Source organism: Geospiza fortis, unplaced genomic scaffold (assembly GCF_000277835.1).
Source record: "Geospiza fortis unplaced genomic scaffold, GeoFor_1.0 scaffold161, whole genome shotgun sequence".
Classification (NCBI taxonomy): Eukaryota; Metazoa; Chordata; class Aves; order Passeriformes; family Thraupidae; genus Geospiza; species Geospiza fortis.
Window position 1 is genome coordinate 1,900,459 of NW_005054375.1, and position 16,367 is coordinate 1,916,825.

At 37.4% G+C, this 16,367-nt stretch overlaps 1 protein-coding gene across 1 annotated transcript in view; it reads left to right on the forward strand.

The window, feature by feature from the left end:
• Positions 1 to 16,367, forward strand: part of POLA1 (DNA polymerase alpha 1, catalytic subunit) — a 182,393-nt gene that overhangs the window by 127,688 nt on the left and 38,338 nt on the right. Inside the window, 1 exon segment of the mRNA XM_031060204.1 lies at positions 13,299 to 13,395. Within this exon segment, the coding sequence (XP_030916064.1) occupies positions 13,299 to 13,395 (97 nt within the window).

Here is a 16,367-nt window from a genome sequence, read left to right on the forward strand (position 1 = left end):
CTTTTGAAAAAAAAAAAATTAAAAAATTGAGCTTGCAGTTTTCCCTTGTACTTGTGTAAAGCTTAACAAGAGAATTGACAGTTCTGGACTGAATACATTCAGTGTATCACTGAACAAAAAGTTATTGATTACCTAATGTAGATAATACAGTCTTGAAGCCTTGTGAAGAAACAATGTATTAAAGATGACATCCTTTCAAGAGACAATTTCCATTGCAGAATTATACAGTGGAATGAAGATAAAATTGAGTGGGATATATAAATTTGGTGAATAAAGATGAAAGGCTGTAATGAAAAGACAGTGAAAAAAAGTGTCTGCTGTAAAAGCTGTAAGATTGAGGGTAATACTAAACTTTCCCAGCGGTGGCTATATTTGGCTATATTGTCCTTGACATCTATGCACCCTTACTAGCAACAGTCTTGGTTTTATCATGAAGCTGAAAAGTCCTAAAGACTTCTCTTGTGGAGAGCTGAAGGGGAACTGTGGTATTTCTGAAGAATTCTTTTGGTATTGGTTCAGGTGCACTCTCACCTGCCCTGATGTGTGTTACAGACCCAGTCTCAACGTGAGCAGGCTGCTGTTTGTGTGTCAGACTTGCCATACCTGTGGAAATCAGCTGCCTTGCTGTGCAGGATTGAAGTGAGCTTTTAATTATATAAGATTTAAGAATAACAATGTTAAAATCATAACTTTGTAAGGATAAAGTTATAAGAGTATAGAACAATAGCAATGATTTGCAGTAAGTGTATTTTATTAGGTGCTCCTGTGGTTCTGTCTAGCTTATAAAGATGGCTAATTAGGCAATCTAACTTTTTCTCAGCCAGAAGTTTTTCAGTTTACTTTTTCTAAATACATTTTTCAATTTACTTTTTTAGAGTATTGTTACTAAATCCTCTAGGAGCACCTTCTCTGGGCAGTCTGTTCTTTCTTTACTGAAATGGAATGTCCTCTTCCTTGCTCATTATTTTATTCCCTGTAATTTGGGCACTGGGGTGCTGCATGATACTCTAGAGGATATGGTCACTTTTTTCCAGCCTCACTGTAATTTAAAATTACATGATTGACATTTTTATTGCTTGCATTTATGAGTATTTTCCCTGGTCCTAAATTTCAGGTTGATTTTTTCATTTGGCTGTTTTTTAAATCTCAGAAATACAACTTAACTAGCTTAACAATTTACATGTCTTAATTATTCATAATTTATGTTCCCTGTGAGATTCCTTGTGTTTTGCCTTCTACAAGCTTTTTATATGGTATAAGACACTTCTTTTTTAAATGGGAAAGATTTGGAGATGCATTTGAGAGTGAAATGGCCAAAATGGCTGTGCACTGAGTACTGTGATGACAGCAACCTGAGTTCTCCTGAGGGTCCCTGCTGCAGCATGAACCCTCGAAGAGGTGTGTGAAAGAGAAGCTCCAGGGAGAGCTAGTATCATGCCTAGTAATGCTTTTATTCTGTTGGATCAGTTATGAATTTCCCTAAACTACATACCATGACAGGCAGCCTGCTTAGCTGCTTTTTAGGATTACTGAAATCTAGCTTCTCTCTCTCCTTTTCGTCTTTCACAAGCAGATTTAGCTGGCATCTAAAATTGTGTATTCCCAAAGAGGCAAAGAACGTCACTGTGCAGTCTCAAGATGGGCCTGTTTGGTGTCTGATGAAAAATAAGGTGTTGCTCAGAGGGTGAAATTCAGTGTGCAGAGATTGTGGGTGCAAATAAGTTACTTAGATGAGGAGGAGTGAATCTTTACAAACAATTTTATAGGTTGCTAGAAAAATTAACCTGTATTCTGTTGTGACTGGGCTGCTTTTTTGTGGGTATGGAGGTAAATGGTGGTGATGTTTATTCTAATGCCAATGTTGGCAATATGTGACAAAGTCTCCAGTTTCTCCTTTTGTCTGTAGAGTTTTGGTAGACATCAGCTTCTTCTGTTAGGAGTGTTGTATCTGGTGAAGTTCACCTCTTTGAGTGGAAATGAGCATTTCCAAGAGCAATACAACAGTTTCATCTGAGCTATCCAGGTTTAGCAAATGTTTTTATGAGCGTTGCACCGTGATCGAAAACCATCTGACTGACATTCAAGTTCAGATGTCGCTTGTTCTTACTGAAAACTTTCTGAAGTGTCTGTCCAATTAATGAAATTCTGTTTCCCTCTCTCCTGTTTTTATGGGTTGTCTTGTTAGAGCAGGGCTGTAGCTGCAGTCACAGGCTTGGGGAAGAGGAGAGGAAGTCCTGTGAGGGAGCTACTTGACTTTGTACACTTGGGATCCATACTCTTTCCTTTCTCAATTTATCATTTGCTATGGATTCTCACTGTTGAAGCACACTTGAATGGTTACATAGTTTTGTACTGCAAGTACCTGTATGTTCTGTGTGATCACTAGAATGGAGGGAGAAGTTGCTGGTAACACTTCTTAACTCTTACGATTGTTTCTTTATGGTGAGAGTGTTTGTCTTGTACTGTTGTACTTCTCATTGAAGCTTCTCAAGTTGCAGATGCTCAGATGTTGTAATTTTTTTTATTACATGTTTTAACTTTTCTTGTGGGACAGAGTCCAATATTTGAAGCATTTGATACTATTTCTTGTTGGATATGTTGAACTTCTTAGGAAAATTTTGCTTACTATCATCAAAAAGGTGAAGTATCTTTCTAATTAAATGCTGCTGTTCTAAATTGTTAAACTGCTCCTCTGTGACAAAGAGTAGTAGTCTAATGAGAAAATTCTAACAATCATAAAAAAAATGTTACTCAGACAGGTGGACTGCTGCCAAACTGGGATGTTCTTTCTCTTCCAGTCATAGCCAGCTGCTTTTTTTCTGTCCTGTAGACAAAATATCCCTTGCACTTGGAGGTACTAAGTCAAATAATAACTATACCACATTGCAGCTTGTAGGTCAGAATTTACTCAGAAGTGTTGTGAAGTAGATGCATGGTTTTCCTGCGAGGCTCACACTCACTTGGACACTGCTCCTGAGCTTCCTACAGACTTTTGCCTGGAAGCCCTCTTATCATGAGACTTCTTGCTTTGCCAGTTTGGAACCACACAAATTACTTTCTGTCTTCCTTTGTATTTGGTAAAATAGTATGATTTGTATTTGGTGAAATAACATAGTTCCATTTTAAAGAAATACCTGACCTGCTTTAGTGTTTTGGTGCCAGGGCTGAGAAAGAGCATGCAGTTTTCCTGTCTGTTATTTGTAGGAGTTTGTTGTAAAGTTTGAAAGATTAAATTTAAGATTTCTTCACTTGCTGACTGTGAACATCCAAAACTCCTAATACAACCAGATAGTTCTGCCCAGATAGATGTGTACATCCAGGGCAAAAAACCTCCAAACTTAATTCTTACCCCTGTGGGAAACATTAATCTTCAGAACACTTTTGACTATACTTTTTATTCTATTAGTCAATAGGGTGTGTTTATGTTCCAGGATAAAAAGTGTAAAAGTAAAAACCTAAAAGTTTTTAATTCTTGCCTTGTTCTTAGGTGGACTTACACTCTTCCCTTGTGGGTAATCTTAGGATTGGTGTCTTTCTCTTCATGTTTGGATTTGCCAATTGAAGGGTGCAGAACAGGACAGAATCCATGGCTTTTTCTCAAAGTGGTCTAAAAACTTAACAGTGGGGGCAATCAGTTTTAAACATGCATTATCTGATGAAACATGTGCTACCCAGAACCTTCTTAGACTGGTAGGCAATGCCAGAGATGTGTGTAGAGAAGATGGCATTAAAAACTAAAATGTATCACAATTAGTTCATGCACTGATGGCAATGCTGGTTATGGTGCTGAGAAATCAATTTTGAGTTATGGAGAAGAAGATTGAAAATAACATAAATTTTACCTGGAAAGAATAGTGTGTGGGGAATAAATCCTCCATCACATTGACTACATGTGGGAGGAGTAGCTGGGATCTCAGTGGAGTTGTCTGGTACCTAAGGTGTTGATTGATTTTGACCCTTGAGTAGCTGCTAAAGTTACTTCATAAGTCACTGAGATGTGTCTTTGTGCGCAACTGATCTTAGCAGAAAAGATGCTGTCCTGTACTTTGTCATCTGTGTGACATTACTGTCCTTTAGCATGCAGTAGAGCCATTCTGTTAAAGTCTAAGGAGGTGCTCCAGAGACATCAGATCAAACCTTGCTTCCAGTTATTTAACTACTTGAGCTCAAATAATAGTTTGTTAAAAAGTGCAAATTCCTCAGTTAATATAGTAGTTGAAGGTGAAGACCTCTCTTTTCAAACTTTTTACTCTCTTGTCATACCTAGAATTTAGGGAGTCAACTCCTGAAGTCTTGGAAAATAGGAATGCTGTAATCCAAAGCAGTTTTTTTAAATTCCCTTACTCTAAGTGATACTTTTTCTTTTGTTTTCACATGCATTATTTTACATCTAAAACGTATTTAGACAAGCTTATTTGCTTGTATATCTAGCCTGTTTATAGTGTTGTTTATTTAATAATAAACCATTTTAAAATTATTTACTTGTGCTTGTTGAATGATAATCAAGATTCTGCTAAAAAGGCTTTCACAAATATTAATTATTTTGTGGAAAAGACATGCAACATTACCCATTTCTTAATGAAATTCTAATTTAGATAAATATGTATAAGGCAAATTGCTTACACAGGTTGCACTTTTACAGTGTATGCTTCTAGATAGCTGACAAGTGCCAAATGTTTGTGTAAAGTGTATCCATCAGTGAGGAAGAACTTTATTTCTAAAAAAAGTAAATAAAAATAAGGTTGCAAGTACTGAGCTAGAGTAAACTAATTTATGTAAACAGAAATATCTTACTTCCAGATTATAATTTGGTACTTCTGCTGCAGCCTAGAATGTGAGGGCAGCACTTGTTCTACCAACTTTTTCCGTTGTTCAGCTGCAGGAAGCCATGGGTAACATCAGGGATAGCACGCTCTGTTTTTGCAAGCAGACAGAAGACTCAAAATGTGCCTCAGAAAAGATAATGAGGGGTATTTTGCTCATCCTTGGCAATACACAACATTCTTGAACATATCAGCAGGTTGCATAAAATGGTAAAAAGCAGCTCTGTACCTTCTCTGCAGAGACCTTCAGGAGACCTCTGGTAATGGCCTCTCTCTCTTTGCCATGGGGCAGGGCTCTGGCTGAAAGATGGTTGGTTTGTGGTTCTGGTCTGAGAGGTAACTTAAGCAGATTCCTTCCCTATGGGCAGAATTTACTCCTCCTAAGGTGTTTTCATATAATCTTCTGGGTTGGGCCCCACTTGATTTTTTTTCCAGCTGTGAGAGGTGTGGGTCCTGAGCAAGGGATTGTACTACATTCTCCATGAGTAAGGACAGGGGTCTTGTATGCAGATTGCAGCTCAGCAGAGTCCTGAGTGTTTCTTTCAAGTGTAGTAGTTCTTTTTTGAGGTAAGTTTCCTGGATGTTTACAGTTCAGTTCTTATTTGTTAGAGTGCTATGGTTTTACAATTTTTTAATGGAAATACATGAAATTACTTGAAAGTTAAAAGAATTCTGTTCAGTGATGAGAGGTCTTACACATGTGTTTATTTTTCCTCTTTTGAATAAGCAGATGACCTATAGTTAACTGCAGTTGAGTGCTCTTCAGTGAGTAGATCCATCCATTCTCTAGAATAAAACATCCATAATAAAATCCATCCATTCTCTAGCATGAGACAGAGCTCTGGAGCTGTGCTACCTTGTTCTGTAACACTTAAGCTAGCTGGGGAATACTTGGCCATGGTGCTTTGTCTCCAGAGCAAAATGACAACTTTGCTTTACAGAGGTGGTTTGCAGTTCTGTTTCATCAAGCCTTTTTTGTTAACTTCTTTTTATCCCAGATTATCAAGGGTTAAGTAATTCCAGAAATCCATCAATGGATTACTGACTTTGAAAGTGCTTGGGGTTTTTAAAATTACATTTGTCTTGTATACCAAGAAGAGGGTATGTTACAGGGTAATATCTATGTGCTGCTTATTTCAAGCAGAAATTTATTTGAAGTGTGCAAATATTCTTGATCAGAGGCTCTTAAAATACAGTTGATTTGGGGATCATGTGGTGATTCTCCAGAGTAATGTTCCATGCTTCTGGTTAAATGCAGTTTTCTAGTTTTGCTTGTTTGTGCTGCTGGGTCAGTCAGGTTCCAGAGCCATATCTGTCTTTCATTAGATGTCCAGTAAAGCTCATTTGTTTGGTTCGGCTTGGAAAACCTCAAACCTTAACCTTTGAGAATTTCTGTACAATCCCTATCCAAAAGTGCATCAATGTAGGATGGATATTGAGACTGATGAGTCTGCAAATTCCTCAGTTAAACAATGGCACTGCTTTCAGAGGAGAACATGGATATTCTAGAGGCTCTCCAGATCTGTGAGCCAGATTATAGATCAAGTTAATTTTTAAAAATGTATTTTGCTCATCTGATTTAGAATGCAAAGTCTTGAATTATTTGATAAACCCAGCTGCTGTACCTTCTTCTCCTATTCCACTGTCATTAACAATGACAAGTATCTTTGACCAGAAACGTAAGATTACAGGTGTAAATCAGTGGTTGGCCACTGTGTCTGTTTTGTGTATGTTCAGAGCCTTTAGAACAACATAAGAAAGATCATCCACTGTCAACCCCTCTGCCTTAGGCAAGGACACCTCCCACTAAACCAGGCTGCGCAGAGCTTCATCCAACAATTAGTCATTGCTGTTAGTCATTAATTGCTGTTATAATGTTCTTACCAAAAAAGATCCTTCACAGCAGATAGTGTCTGGTCTTGTTAAAGGCTCAGTCACAAGTTTTATGTGCTTGTGTCATGTATAATTGTATTAAATATTAGTAATATGAAAAGTTAGTCATAAACATATTGATGCTGAAAACTTCCAAGTGAAGAACACTTGCAATGACAAGTGTATACTGAAGGTATGTGAGGCAAGTGATTCCCACACATCAGAAAAAGAGTGATTCTTACTTAAGACTTGTGTTTCACTGCCAGGTGTGATAATTGTGCTGCTCAAATGAGTTTGAGTGCTGGGTGCAAGGCAGAACTCAAGCCCAAAGCTAAAAGCAGGAAAAATCCTGTCTTCCCTTAATAGCAGCAGCTATTTTGGTTTGGTCACATCAGCTACCATGCAGTTTTCTGTTGCACCTTGTGCCAGCTGTTCACCACACAAGGATGCAGTAGAATTTGGGGGTTAGTGTTCTGCCAGATTAGAAAAGAGGTGATTTTGGCTGGGTGAGTGAGTTGGGTGTGGTTTAGTACATGTTTAGATGAGCTGTAGTGCACACACAAGATCAACATTGGGGGAGAGGGTTGCATCCCATTAAAATGAGAAACTGTTTGTTAACCATAGATGACATGCAGTCTTTTGTTTCAAAAGCAACATCTCTCCAAGGAAGAGAGGAGCAGGGCTTTTAATGTTCTCATTAATTGCTAGACAGGATTTAAAACAGGAAAAGCTCTTTTCATTTCAATTACTTAACGGAAAAAAAAATCTTGTAATATAAAAGTGTCCAGTCTTCTGCTGGGCTTTTTCCCCTCTTCATTGTACATGTACATGTACAATGTAAAGATCTCTTCTTTTGTCATACAGTCCATGTTAGCATAACTGCTAGGGGAAATTTCATCACATCTAAATCCTACTGTGCCCATTTCAGTTTTCTTTTACTACTTTAGTGGACTTTGTGAGTCAAAATCACTAAAAAAAACCCAATATTGATTGAACAGGTAGATAGTTAGGACGGTTAAGAAGGAAACCACATACACACAACCCCTCTCTATATACTTTATTTCCAAGGCTTCTGTCAGGAAAGATGGTGACCAAACTTCTCTTGTTTTTAATGAATTGAGTGAAAGTGGTGTGCACTTTATTTCAGCCTGTTTGGCTTAGACCAGCACTGTGTTTTAACCAGACTTTGTGGTGCACAAGAAGACCAGACTTCAGTGTACATCAGCATGAGGCAAGGAGCACACACATTGAGTGTTTAGTGTAACATGAATTCACATTTTGTGAGCTCTTGCCATGCAGGAGCATCTGCCTTCAGAATCTGCTGGTGAATAGGGGTTGTGTGCAATGCAACTGCCCTGGCTTTGCTAAAAGAACATGTGAGGTGTGTTAAACATGACACAGTAGTTGATTGCCCTGAAATCATTTTAGCATGGATAGCATTTGGATATATAAACATCCACAAAGTTGAAGTATGTCCTTTTTTTTGAAAAATAAAAAATTGCTGCACATAAGAGACATGATGGAAGATGTGTGCAGTCTGTACAATCTTCTAGCAGTGGATTGAGACCAGTGGCACTTCCCCGAAAAAATAAATTACCCGAAATTTGCAGCACATTCATATTCAATTTCATCACAGCAGATGCTCATTAGTATGTTGTTATTAATTGGTATTCACTTTAGGTTTTGTTTAAAATGAAGATAATAATTAGGTTTTAATTACTGCATCTTTCTAAGGGGGGGAGGGGAGGAAATGCCTCTCAAAGCACTGAAGTATTTCCTGTACGTTTTGCTCCATTACATCTAAGCCTTGAAAGAGTTCCTAAGACACATTTTTCTGCCAAGAGACTTCTTTTCTGTTTTCTTTTATTTCTTTCCTGTTTTTAAAATATTAAGGATTTGTTTGATGGACATACTGAATCATACCGCAGTAGTAAGAGCCACTATTCTTTTTAATCAAAATTATCAAAAAGGCTTTTCACAAAAGTAACTCTCTCAAGCAGCTGATTAATGAAGTGGTGCCACTGTTTTGTATTATAATTAATTGAAGTAATACAAATAACTTCTGTAGCCTGTGGAAATTATCTCTTTTGCAAAGCAGTCTATTAGAGTTAGCAAACTAAATGGTGGATTTTTTTTTTTTGTGGATTTTATTTAATTTCTTACTGCCTTTATCATCCTTAAAAGCATAGGTTGACACAACAGTAAACAAAGAATGCACCATAGGGAGGACTTGAAGAAATGGGAGAGAGTCAGGTGCAGAAGAAGGCAGAAGGGCAGAAAAAGTGAGGATGCAGAAAAGACTTAAAGGGTTTTGAGTGTGGTGGGACTATAGAGAAGTGTAAGAATTTGGGAGATGCCAGAGAATAAATGAAAGACTGCAGAGTAATATGAGTAAAGAGTTTTGAAGAAGCATTGACCATCATGTATTTGGTTAATGCAGGAATTCACAGTGAGGTTTCATGCAGGTAATGACAGGACAAGGGGGAACAATTTTAGCAGAGGGTATATTTAGATTAGGTATTCTGAGGAAATTCTTTACTGTGAGGGTTGTAGGCAGTGGAACAGGCTGTCCAGGGAAGCTGTGGATCCCCCATCCCTTGGAAGTGTTGCAGGCCAGGTTGGATGGGGCTTTGAGCAACCTTGTGGAAGCAGTCTAGTGGAAGCTGTCCCTGCCCATGGCAGGGGAAGTGAAATTAGATGATATTTAAGATTCTTGCCGGCCCAAACTGTTCCATGGTTCTAAAATTATTCTAAATAAGGATGTTTAGTTGCCTGACCTGTTTAAATGAATGCTTTCAAGATATGGAGGTTTTGTGTGCTGGTTAAAAGGTGTTTTGTGGAATAGCACTGCATCCAGATGAGTAAAACATCAGCACTAGAATCACTAGTTCAGTCTTCTGCTGCCTTGCTGTTGTGAGTTTCCATCAGCTTTTCCTTCTGTCTTTCCCTTTTTCTTTTCCTGATTTCTTTTCTTACCTCATTTCTGTAGGTTGCTGTCCTGGCCTTCAGTAGTGAGTGGGTTTTAAAGGCTGATGTGGTTCCCTCTCGGGTGCCCTCTTAACAGAAGGAAGGACCGTGAGGTTCCTTGGAATGTAATTTTAACTAACCAGCATTGAAGGAGAAGCTTTCTAATTTCAACACCTTAATGCCATCAAACTTCCTAAATAACAGAAAAGCTGGTGAGAGATTGGAGATTGTGCATCTTAATTTCTCCTCAAAACTGCCCTGTGTTTAGGGTAGGAAGATGGCAGCCAATGGTTAAGTCTTTCCAGGGCCCTTTAATTTCTGGAAGTTGAGCTTTTGCAGTTCTAAAAAAGAGGAGGAAAGGTGGACACTGGCTGTTTTTTTACTCTCTCTTTCCATTTGTGAGACAGGAGAAGAGATGGTGCTACCCTTCAGCCCAGTGCCTTGTTCAAACACAAGCAGCTGCAGGGTCAGGGCAGATGCTGAACCAGATGTTGTGTTTGAGCAGGGTGGACTTGGCCGCGTGTGGAGGCACCACTGTCCTTCAGGAGCTCCTGGGAATTCTCCTTTCCTTATGTGTGCCCTGGTGGACGTCGTCTGGTGTGTGTGGTAGCTGAACAAGATAATTTTCTTTTCATGACCGAGTGCTTTATGCTTAGTCATGGGAAAATTTGCTTCATAATTCACCAGGTCTTCTAAGATGCCATCGTTTTCCTGCTGCGTAATCTTGTGTAATCTTAAATTCTTCCTGGGAAGGCAGTTGGAGATTTGCAGTTGGCCTCATGATGCTACAGGAAACAGTTCTACAACCATTTCAAACCTAGATTTAAATTAATATTTTGTTGGCTAAACACAATGGTTTATTTTTAATGCATCTGTTATTTTTATATTAGAAGCCTAATTTTTCTGTCAAAGAAGTGAATAACTGTGAATGAAAAATATATACCTTTTGTTCCTTCATCTGTTGATTGTGGTTTTAAATGCAATTTAAAAAAAATAGTTTGGTTGCATGAAAAGAACAAAATGTTCTTTCCTTGAGTGGAAGCTCTGAAAGAAGCAGACTTACCTGCAGAAGTTAGTTCTTAAGGAAATAAAGAAATCAAACATCATGGAGTAAATAAAGACTTCGAAATAAAGTTTTATTTTCATGTGCTCACCATTCAGTCTTTCCTAGGAAGAAAGAATGCATAAATGGTGATACAAATTTAGCTCCAGTTCTTCCTGTAATGCTGGGGTCGCCATTAAAATTAAATATTATTTGGGTTCAGAGTTTTAGGCATTGGGATTTTTTTCCCTTTTTTAAACCTACAGGTTGTCAGAAATTAAGAAAATGTAAGAAATTGTGATATAAATAGTTCTTAAAGTCCTTTCAAATTTAAGGTGCCTTGTCCTTGTATTCATAAATATGCTATGATATTAATACTTAATTGCATTAAAATCTTGAAACGTTTTGTTTTTTACCAGTTACTAAGTGTAGGATACAGGAAGCTAAAGGGAAGGAGATACTAGGACATTATCAATAAAAGAAATATGGTGTGTGTGTATATATATCTGCCTATGTGTGCATGTATACATTTTTACATACTGATTTTTGTACTTTCTTTATCCATTTAAGCAGTGACTTTCAATTAGCCTGCCTACTAATATCAGGTCACGAAACTCTATAGCTGATGCTTTATTCTTTCGTGTGAGTTGTCATTCGTTTGCTTCAGTTGGCTGGCAAAGGTTGTTGTATATCCATTACCAGCAACACAGCACTTTGCATTTCTGAATTGACAAGCAGCTATATTGACCTAGTGCTTATTATGGGTCAACAGCTGCGTTAACCGACGGAAGGACTGAGGGGCAATTAAAATGAATTGGCAAAAATATATCTTCCTAATTTACTCCAATTTGTTATTTATGCTAACATTGTATGGCTTCTATGGTGACACTAAACAGAATGGACCCAATAATGGCAATTAACATAAAAATATAATGGCTAATCAAATTGACAGCAACTGTTTCTCATCATCTCGACACACAATACATTATCAAAACAAACTATTATGAAGGAGGTAATTTCAGTGTTCTATTCAACCTGCTTCATGTGTGCAGTCAGGGAGATGTGTACCAGCAATTACAGCTGAATCTAAAAAACTAAACAAATAACTTAATCGCTGTCGTCCTCCTTTTTTCTTCTTCAGGAAGCAGTAATCAGGATTTACTAAAAATAACTGGTGTATAATAGTATAATGATGATGCATATCGTAGAATAGCTAATAAGGAATAAAATATGCTTCTGTGTGTCTTTTTTTAAAATAGGTTCACATGAAGTGGAAAAAAACTATACTGTTAAAATATATAAAAAATAACTAGGCAGTAGTAATAGTTGTCAGATGTCTCAACATGACTTGCTTAATAGTTATAGATACTTATTGCATGTCAATAGAAGTGTAAAATTAGCTGAATGTAGAAGCAAAACTTGGCTTGAATGGGCAGAAGACTGAAAAGCTAAGTTAAAGTACAATTCCCTTAAGCAGAAATAGTTTACCAGTTGCTCTTCCACTGCATTTTCAGGATCATTCTTAGTGATATGCTCCGTGGCAGTTTTCTGTTGGTTTAACCACATCCTATGTTTTATAGCTCATCAAGAAAATCTTTGAGAGTTTGTGTATGTCTATCTCTGCACAAAATACATTAAAATTGACACTGCTTCCAAATTTGATGCTGTTAAAATGATCTTATTCTTTGTAATGAACAACCCCTCGAACCATTGTTGGCCAATATCTAAAATTCAGTATCTTAAACATCAGGGAGGGGAATGTCATTATATGGAACAAAAGTGCAGGAGATGAACTTGAAAGGTTTTAATTGTAGCGTGGCCTAGATGGATCTCATGTCTATTCAAGCAATTTCTGGAGCACAGAACAGTGGCAGTGATAGGAGAGCATCCAGGTGTGCCCTTTGGAACTAGAGGAATAGCAGAGAGGCTTGACATAACTGGCCTTCAGACCATTTAATTGAGTAGCATATTCTACAGGTACACATCTGCAGAATTTTGAACTACATGTGTGATTACTAACATGCAGTAGCCTTCACAGATGTGTACAGCAAGGTGATGATGCAGCTGTAAAGGTGTATATGCACTTGTTCTTATTTGGGTGAGACATTCCCAAATTACAGAACCACAGCTGGAGTGGGAGGAGGGGAATACAGACAAACACCTGTATTCATTAAAAAAATAGACTTCCTTTTTTTTTCTTAGTTCATTGTATTGTACAATATATACTGAAGAACCAAAATTATTCCTTTGTCTCGTCATTCTTATAATTTCCATTTTCTTGCTAAGGCATCATTGTGTTATGTGTATCTATAAGAATGGATAAATGTATTTTAGGTTTCTGTAAGAACTTACAAGAACTTATAGTTAATTCATGTAAGTGTTTGGTGTAAATTGTGAGAAAAGTGTAGAGGTATAGTAAGGACACTTTGTAGCATAATTCTAATAATAATTCCAAAAGCTGACATGAATAGAACATATAAATTGTTGGAAGAAACCCAAATAGAAAATATCATTTTTTAATAGTGGACTTAGAAATGAGTGCAAGAGACATACTTTTGGGTTGGGTTTTTAATTGCTGTCTTCTTACATTGCAGTATTCTGACAAGGCCCTGTACACTCAGCTCTGCTTCTACCGATACATTTTTGATGTGGACTATGCGATGGATAAAGTGGTTACTGAGGAAGAGAAAGGTATGTGTAAATTTTTAATTAATTAACTATGGTTCAGTAGCAATTTGCATGCTAGACCTACTGTACTCTTCAAATCTGAACTATGAGGCTGTAATGTAAAACAGAAAACAGAAGAAGGTATGAATTTAAGACTCTCTGTAAAGAGGGGAATGTGTTCAGTTAGAGTTCACCACTTTAAGAATATGTTATATGCCCCCTTTCTGCTTTTGAAGTTACTGTGTTTTGGAAAATGTGCTTTTCTTGCATGTTACACCCGTAGACATATCCCTTTGCTTGAAGGACATGTTACTTTCAGTAAATAGATTCATTTAAATATGTGTATAATGAAAATTTACATTCAACTGTTAGTATTGAAGAGACACTTTTTATCAGGGAGAAAAAATGAGGGCACAAGAAAAGCAGTAATGCTAATTGTCTGCAAACCTCTCTAAAATAAAACAGATTAACTTGATCTTAGGAAGACTTTTTTGTCTTCTCCCAATTACCATAACATTTCTGAACTAAAACATTTCTAAGCTGTAACGGATCAGTGGGTTTTGTGCAGCTCTAAATGGTTTTCAAGCTGACAGAAGAACATTTCTGAGAGTGGGCTAATGCTTGGAATTCTGAAAAAAGGCATGTTTGGGTCCCATCACTGAAGCATGATGTCCACAGAGAGCGCTGGGCTGTGTCCTCTGTGGATCTGGAGGTGCCTGTGAGGAAAAGGTGCTGCTGTTGGGACTGTCTGTGTTCTGATGGCTGCTCTGCTGTCAAAATCATCCCCACCCCTGCCCTGCATCTGCACTTAAGTTACTAGCTGATGAAAAGACATTAAATAAAACTCAGTCTTTCTAAATGTTATTTTGATAAGCCACATATGGAAATGAAAATAGTGTAACCTCTTAGCTAAAAACTGCTCAAATAAGCAAACAGGCTGCTTTTGGCCTCTTGTACTTAGGTTTCTTCTTGCAGAGGTTCTCATTTCCTCTCCTGATCGCTCTAAGTCAGTGAACTCACTCTGGTGCTTGCATTTCACAGAGGCTTTGTGCATCCAAGGAGGTCACAGTGTGTAGCCATGTCAGTCTGATACATCTCTGGAGATGTACTGGAGGAATGTTGTGGAGTGGATGCTGCTGATGGCTGAAACCAAACTGTGTGTAGATCTCTCACCCAGTATAAGGGCATAAGAGTAGAAATCATCAGTAGAGATCATTTAATGGGTGGTCACATCCAATTCCCTGCTACAGCATTCCACTACATTTTTCAGGACTGCAAGTTTCTGGAACTTCATTTGGAAACCTGTGAGTGGTTCTCACCACTCAAAGGTGCTTCTCCTTTTGCTGCACTTCCAAAGTGTGTTTCAGCCTATTGATCTGTGATGACTAAAAATTCACTATAATTTTCATGTTCTAACTTGCTTGTGGCTATTTTATGGCCATTCAGTAAATGTTTATTTGTTTTACTTTCCTGATGTTCTCTACTATGCTTTTGGAAACAGTGATGACATCTTTGTTTTGTTTTGCAGCTAAGGCAAAGACACTCTTAGCTTTCTTTAAGAAAAATTGGTCTCTGCTGTATGATTCTTCCTCTTAGCACCTTTGTGTGCAGTTTTTTCTAGGTTGAATTAATCTTTGGAGTATGAAAATCTAGAAATTATGTGGTATTTCAGAGGGTATCTCTCCAGTGTCTTGTACACTGGGTGTGTATATTTGCTGGAATTAGATCTTGTGGTGCTTTCTTGAGCCACCTACATCATGTTCATAGCTGCTCGTATCATCAGCTTGTACTGAAGTAATGATAAAAATCCTGAGGTTTGAGAGGGTTTCTTTTCCTCCTGTCATTTCAGAATCATGGGTTTATTCATATCTCAGGCTCATGCCTCTTGTTTTACTTAATTTTCCTGGTTTTATTAATTTTTGACTGCTTAATCTCATTTGTAATATTAGACTGCAAGGTTAATAAATTCTCTCTGAAAAATAGCTTCTGAATCCATGTAATTTACCACCTTCTGCTTTAATGGGAAAATGTTTCTTGGACCCTCCCTGCTAAGTTCAATAAAATCAGTTTTCAGAGTAATTCTTAAGGAATTGTAAGAATTCTAGTAGGTCTTTTTTCTCTTGGACAGTTAACCTTTCAGCGTGGTGTATTTTTCACTTTTTTTGTAGCTGTTTGAAAATTATTCTATTGTCTTCTTCAGTGAGCCAGTGATTTCAGTCTTGGTGTTGCAGCAGGAGTCAAGGCCAGATAAATTAAATCTCTTAATTTTCCTTTGACAATTGGTTCTCTTCAAAGCAATTGGCTTTGTGGGTGTGGTAAACCTATGTATAATTCTGTCCCATTTTTCAGATCTCTTTTGGGAGGAAGATGTCTTTCTACAGTATATGCAGAATTTGACAATAATTATCCATGGCTATTTTTGCCACCTTTTTATTTTATAGATACCAGTGTCCTCTGTTTTCTTGTAACATATTTTACAGATGTGATGCACTTTATGTAGGATTAAATAATTTCCATGTACAATTTTTGTTGTAGGTCTGAAATGGAAATCTAGTGAACTCCCCTTTATAACATGAAGCTAGAGTTTATTTTCCCTTGTAACAAAAAAGATTTTGTTTCCATGCCATCATTCACAAACCATTTTGTCCTTGATCTATGAGCAGTGTCTTTGTCAAAAATGGTGGCAAAATTTAAGTGTAGGTTTTGTAAGTCTTTGGTATTTTCAGTCTCCTCTTTTTATGTGACTAAACCACTGCTTGACTGTTGCTTTGATTTTGGTTTGGGGGGAATTTTTGCTTTGATTTGGGTCATTGTTTCTTGAAGTCTAAATTGCATGGACTTTGTTGTTTCTGCCTCTTATTGCCCTTTTTCCTGAATTTTTAAACACCAGATCTTCTTTTTTTGTAGATTCTGTTTATCCCTATTAGCAGCTGTAGTTGTTATTTGTCTTGGAATGTTCTTCTTTAAAAAGAAATAAGTTTTGATGGCTAGAGATT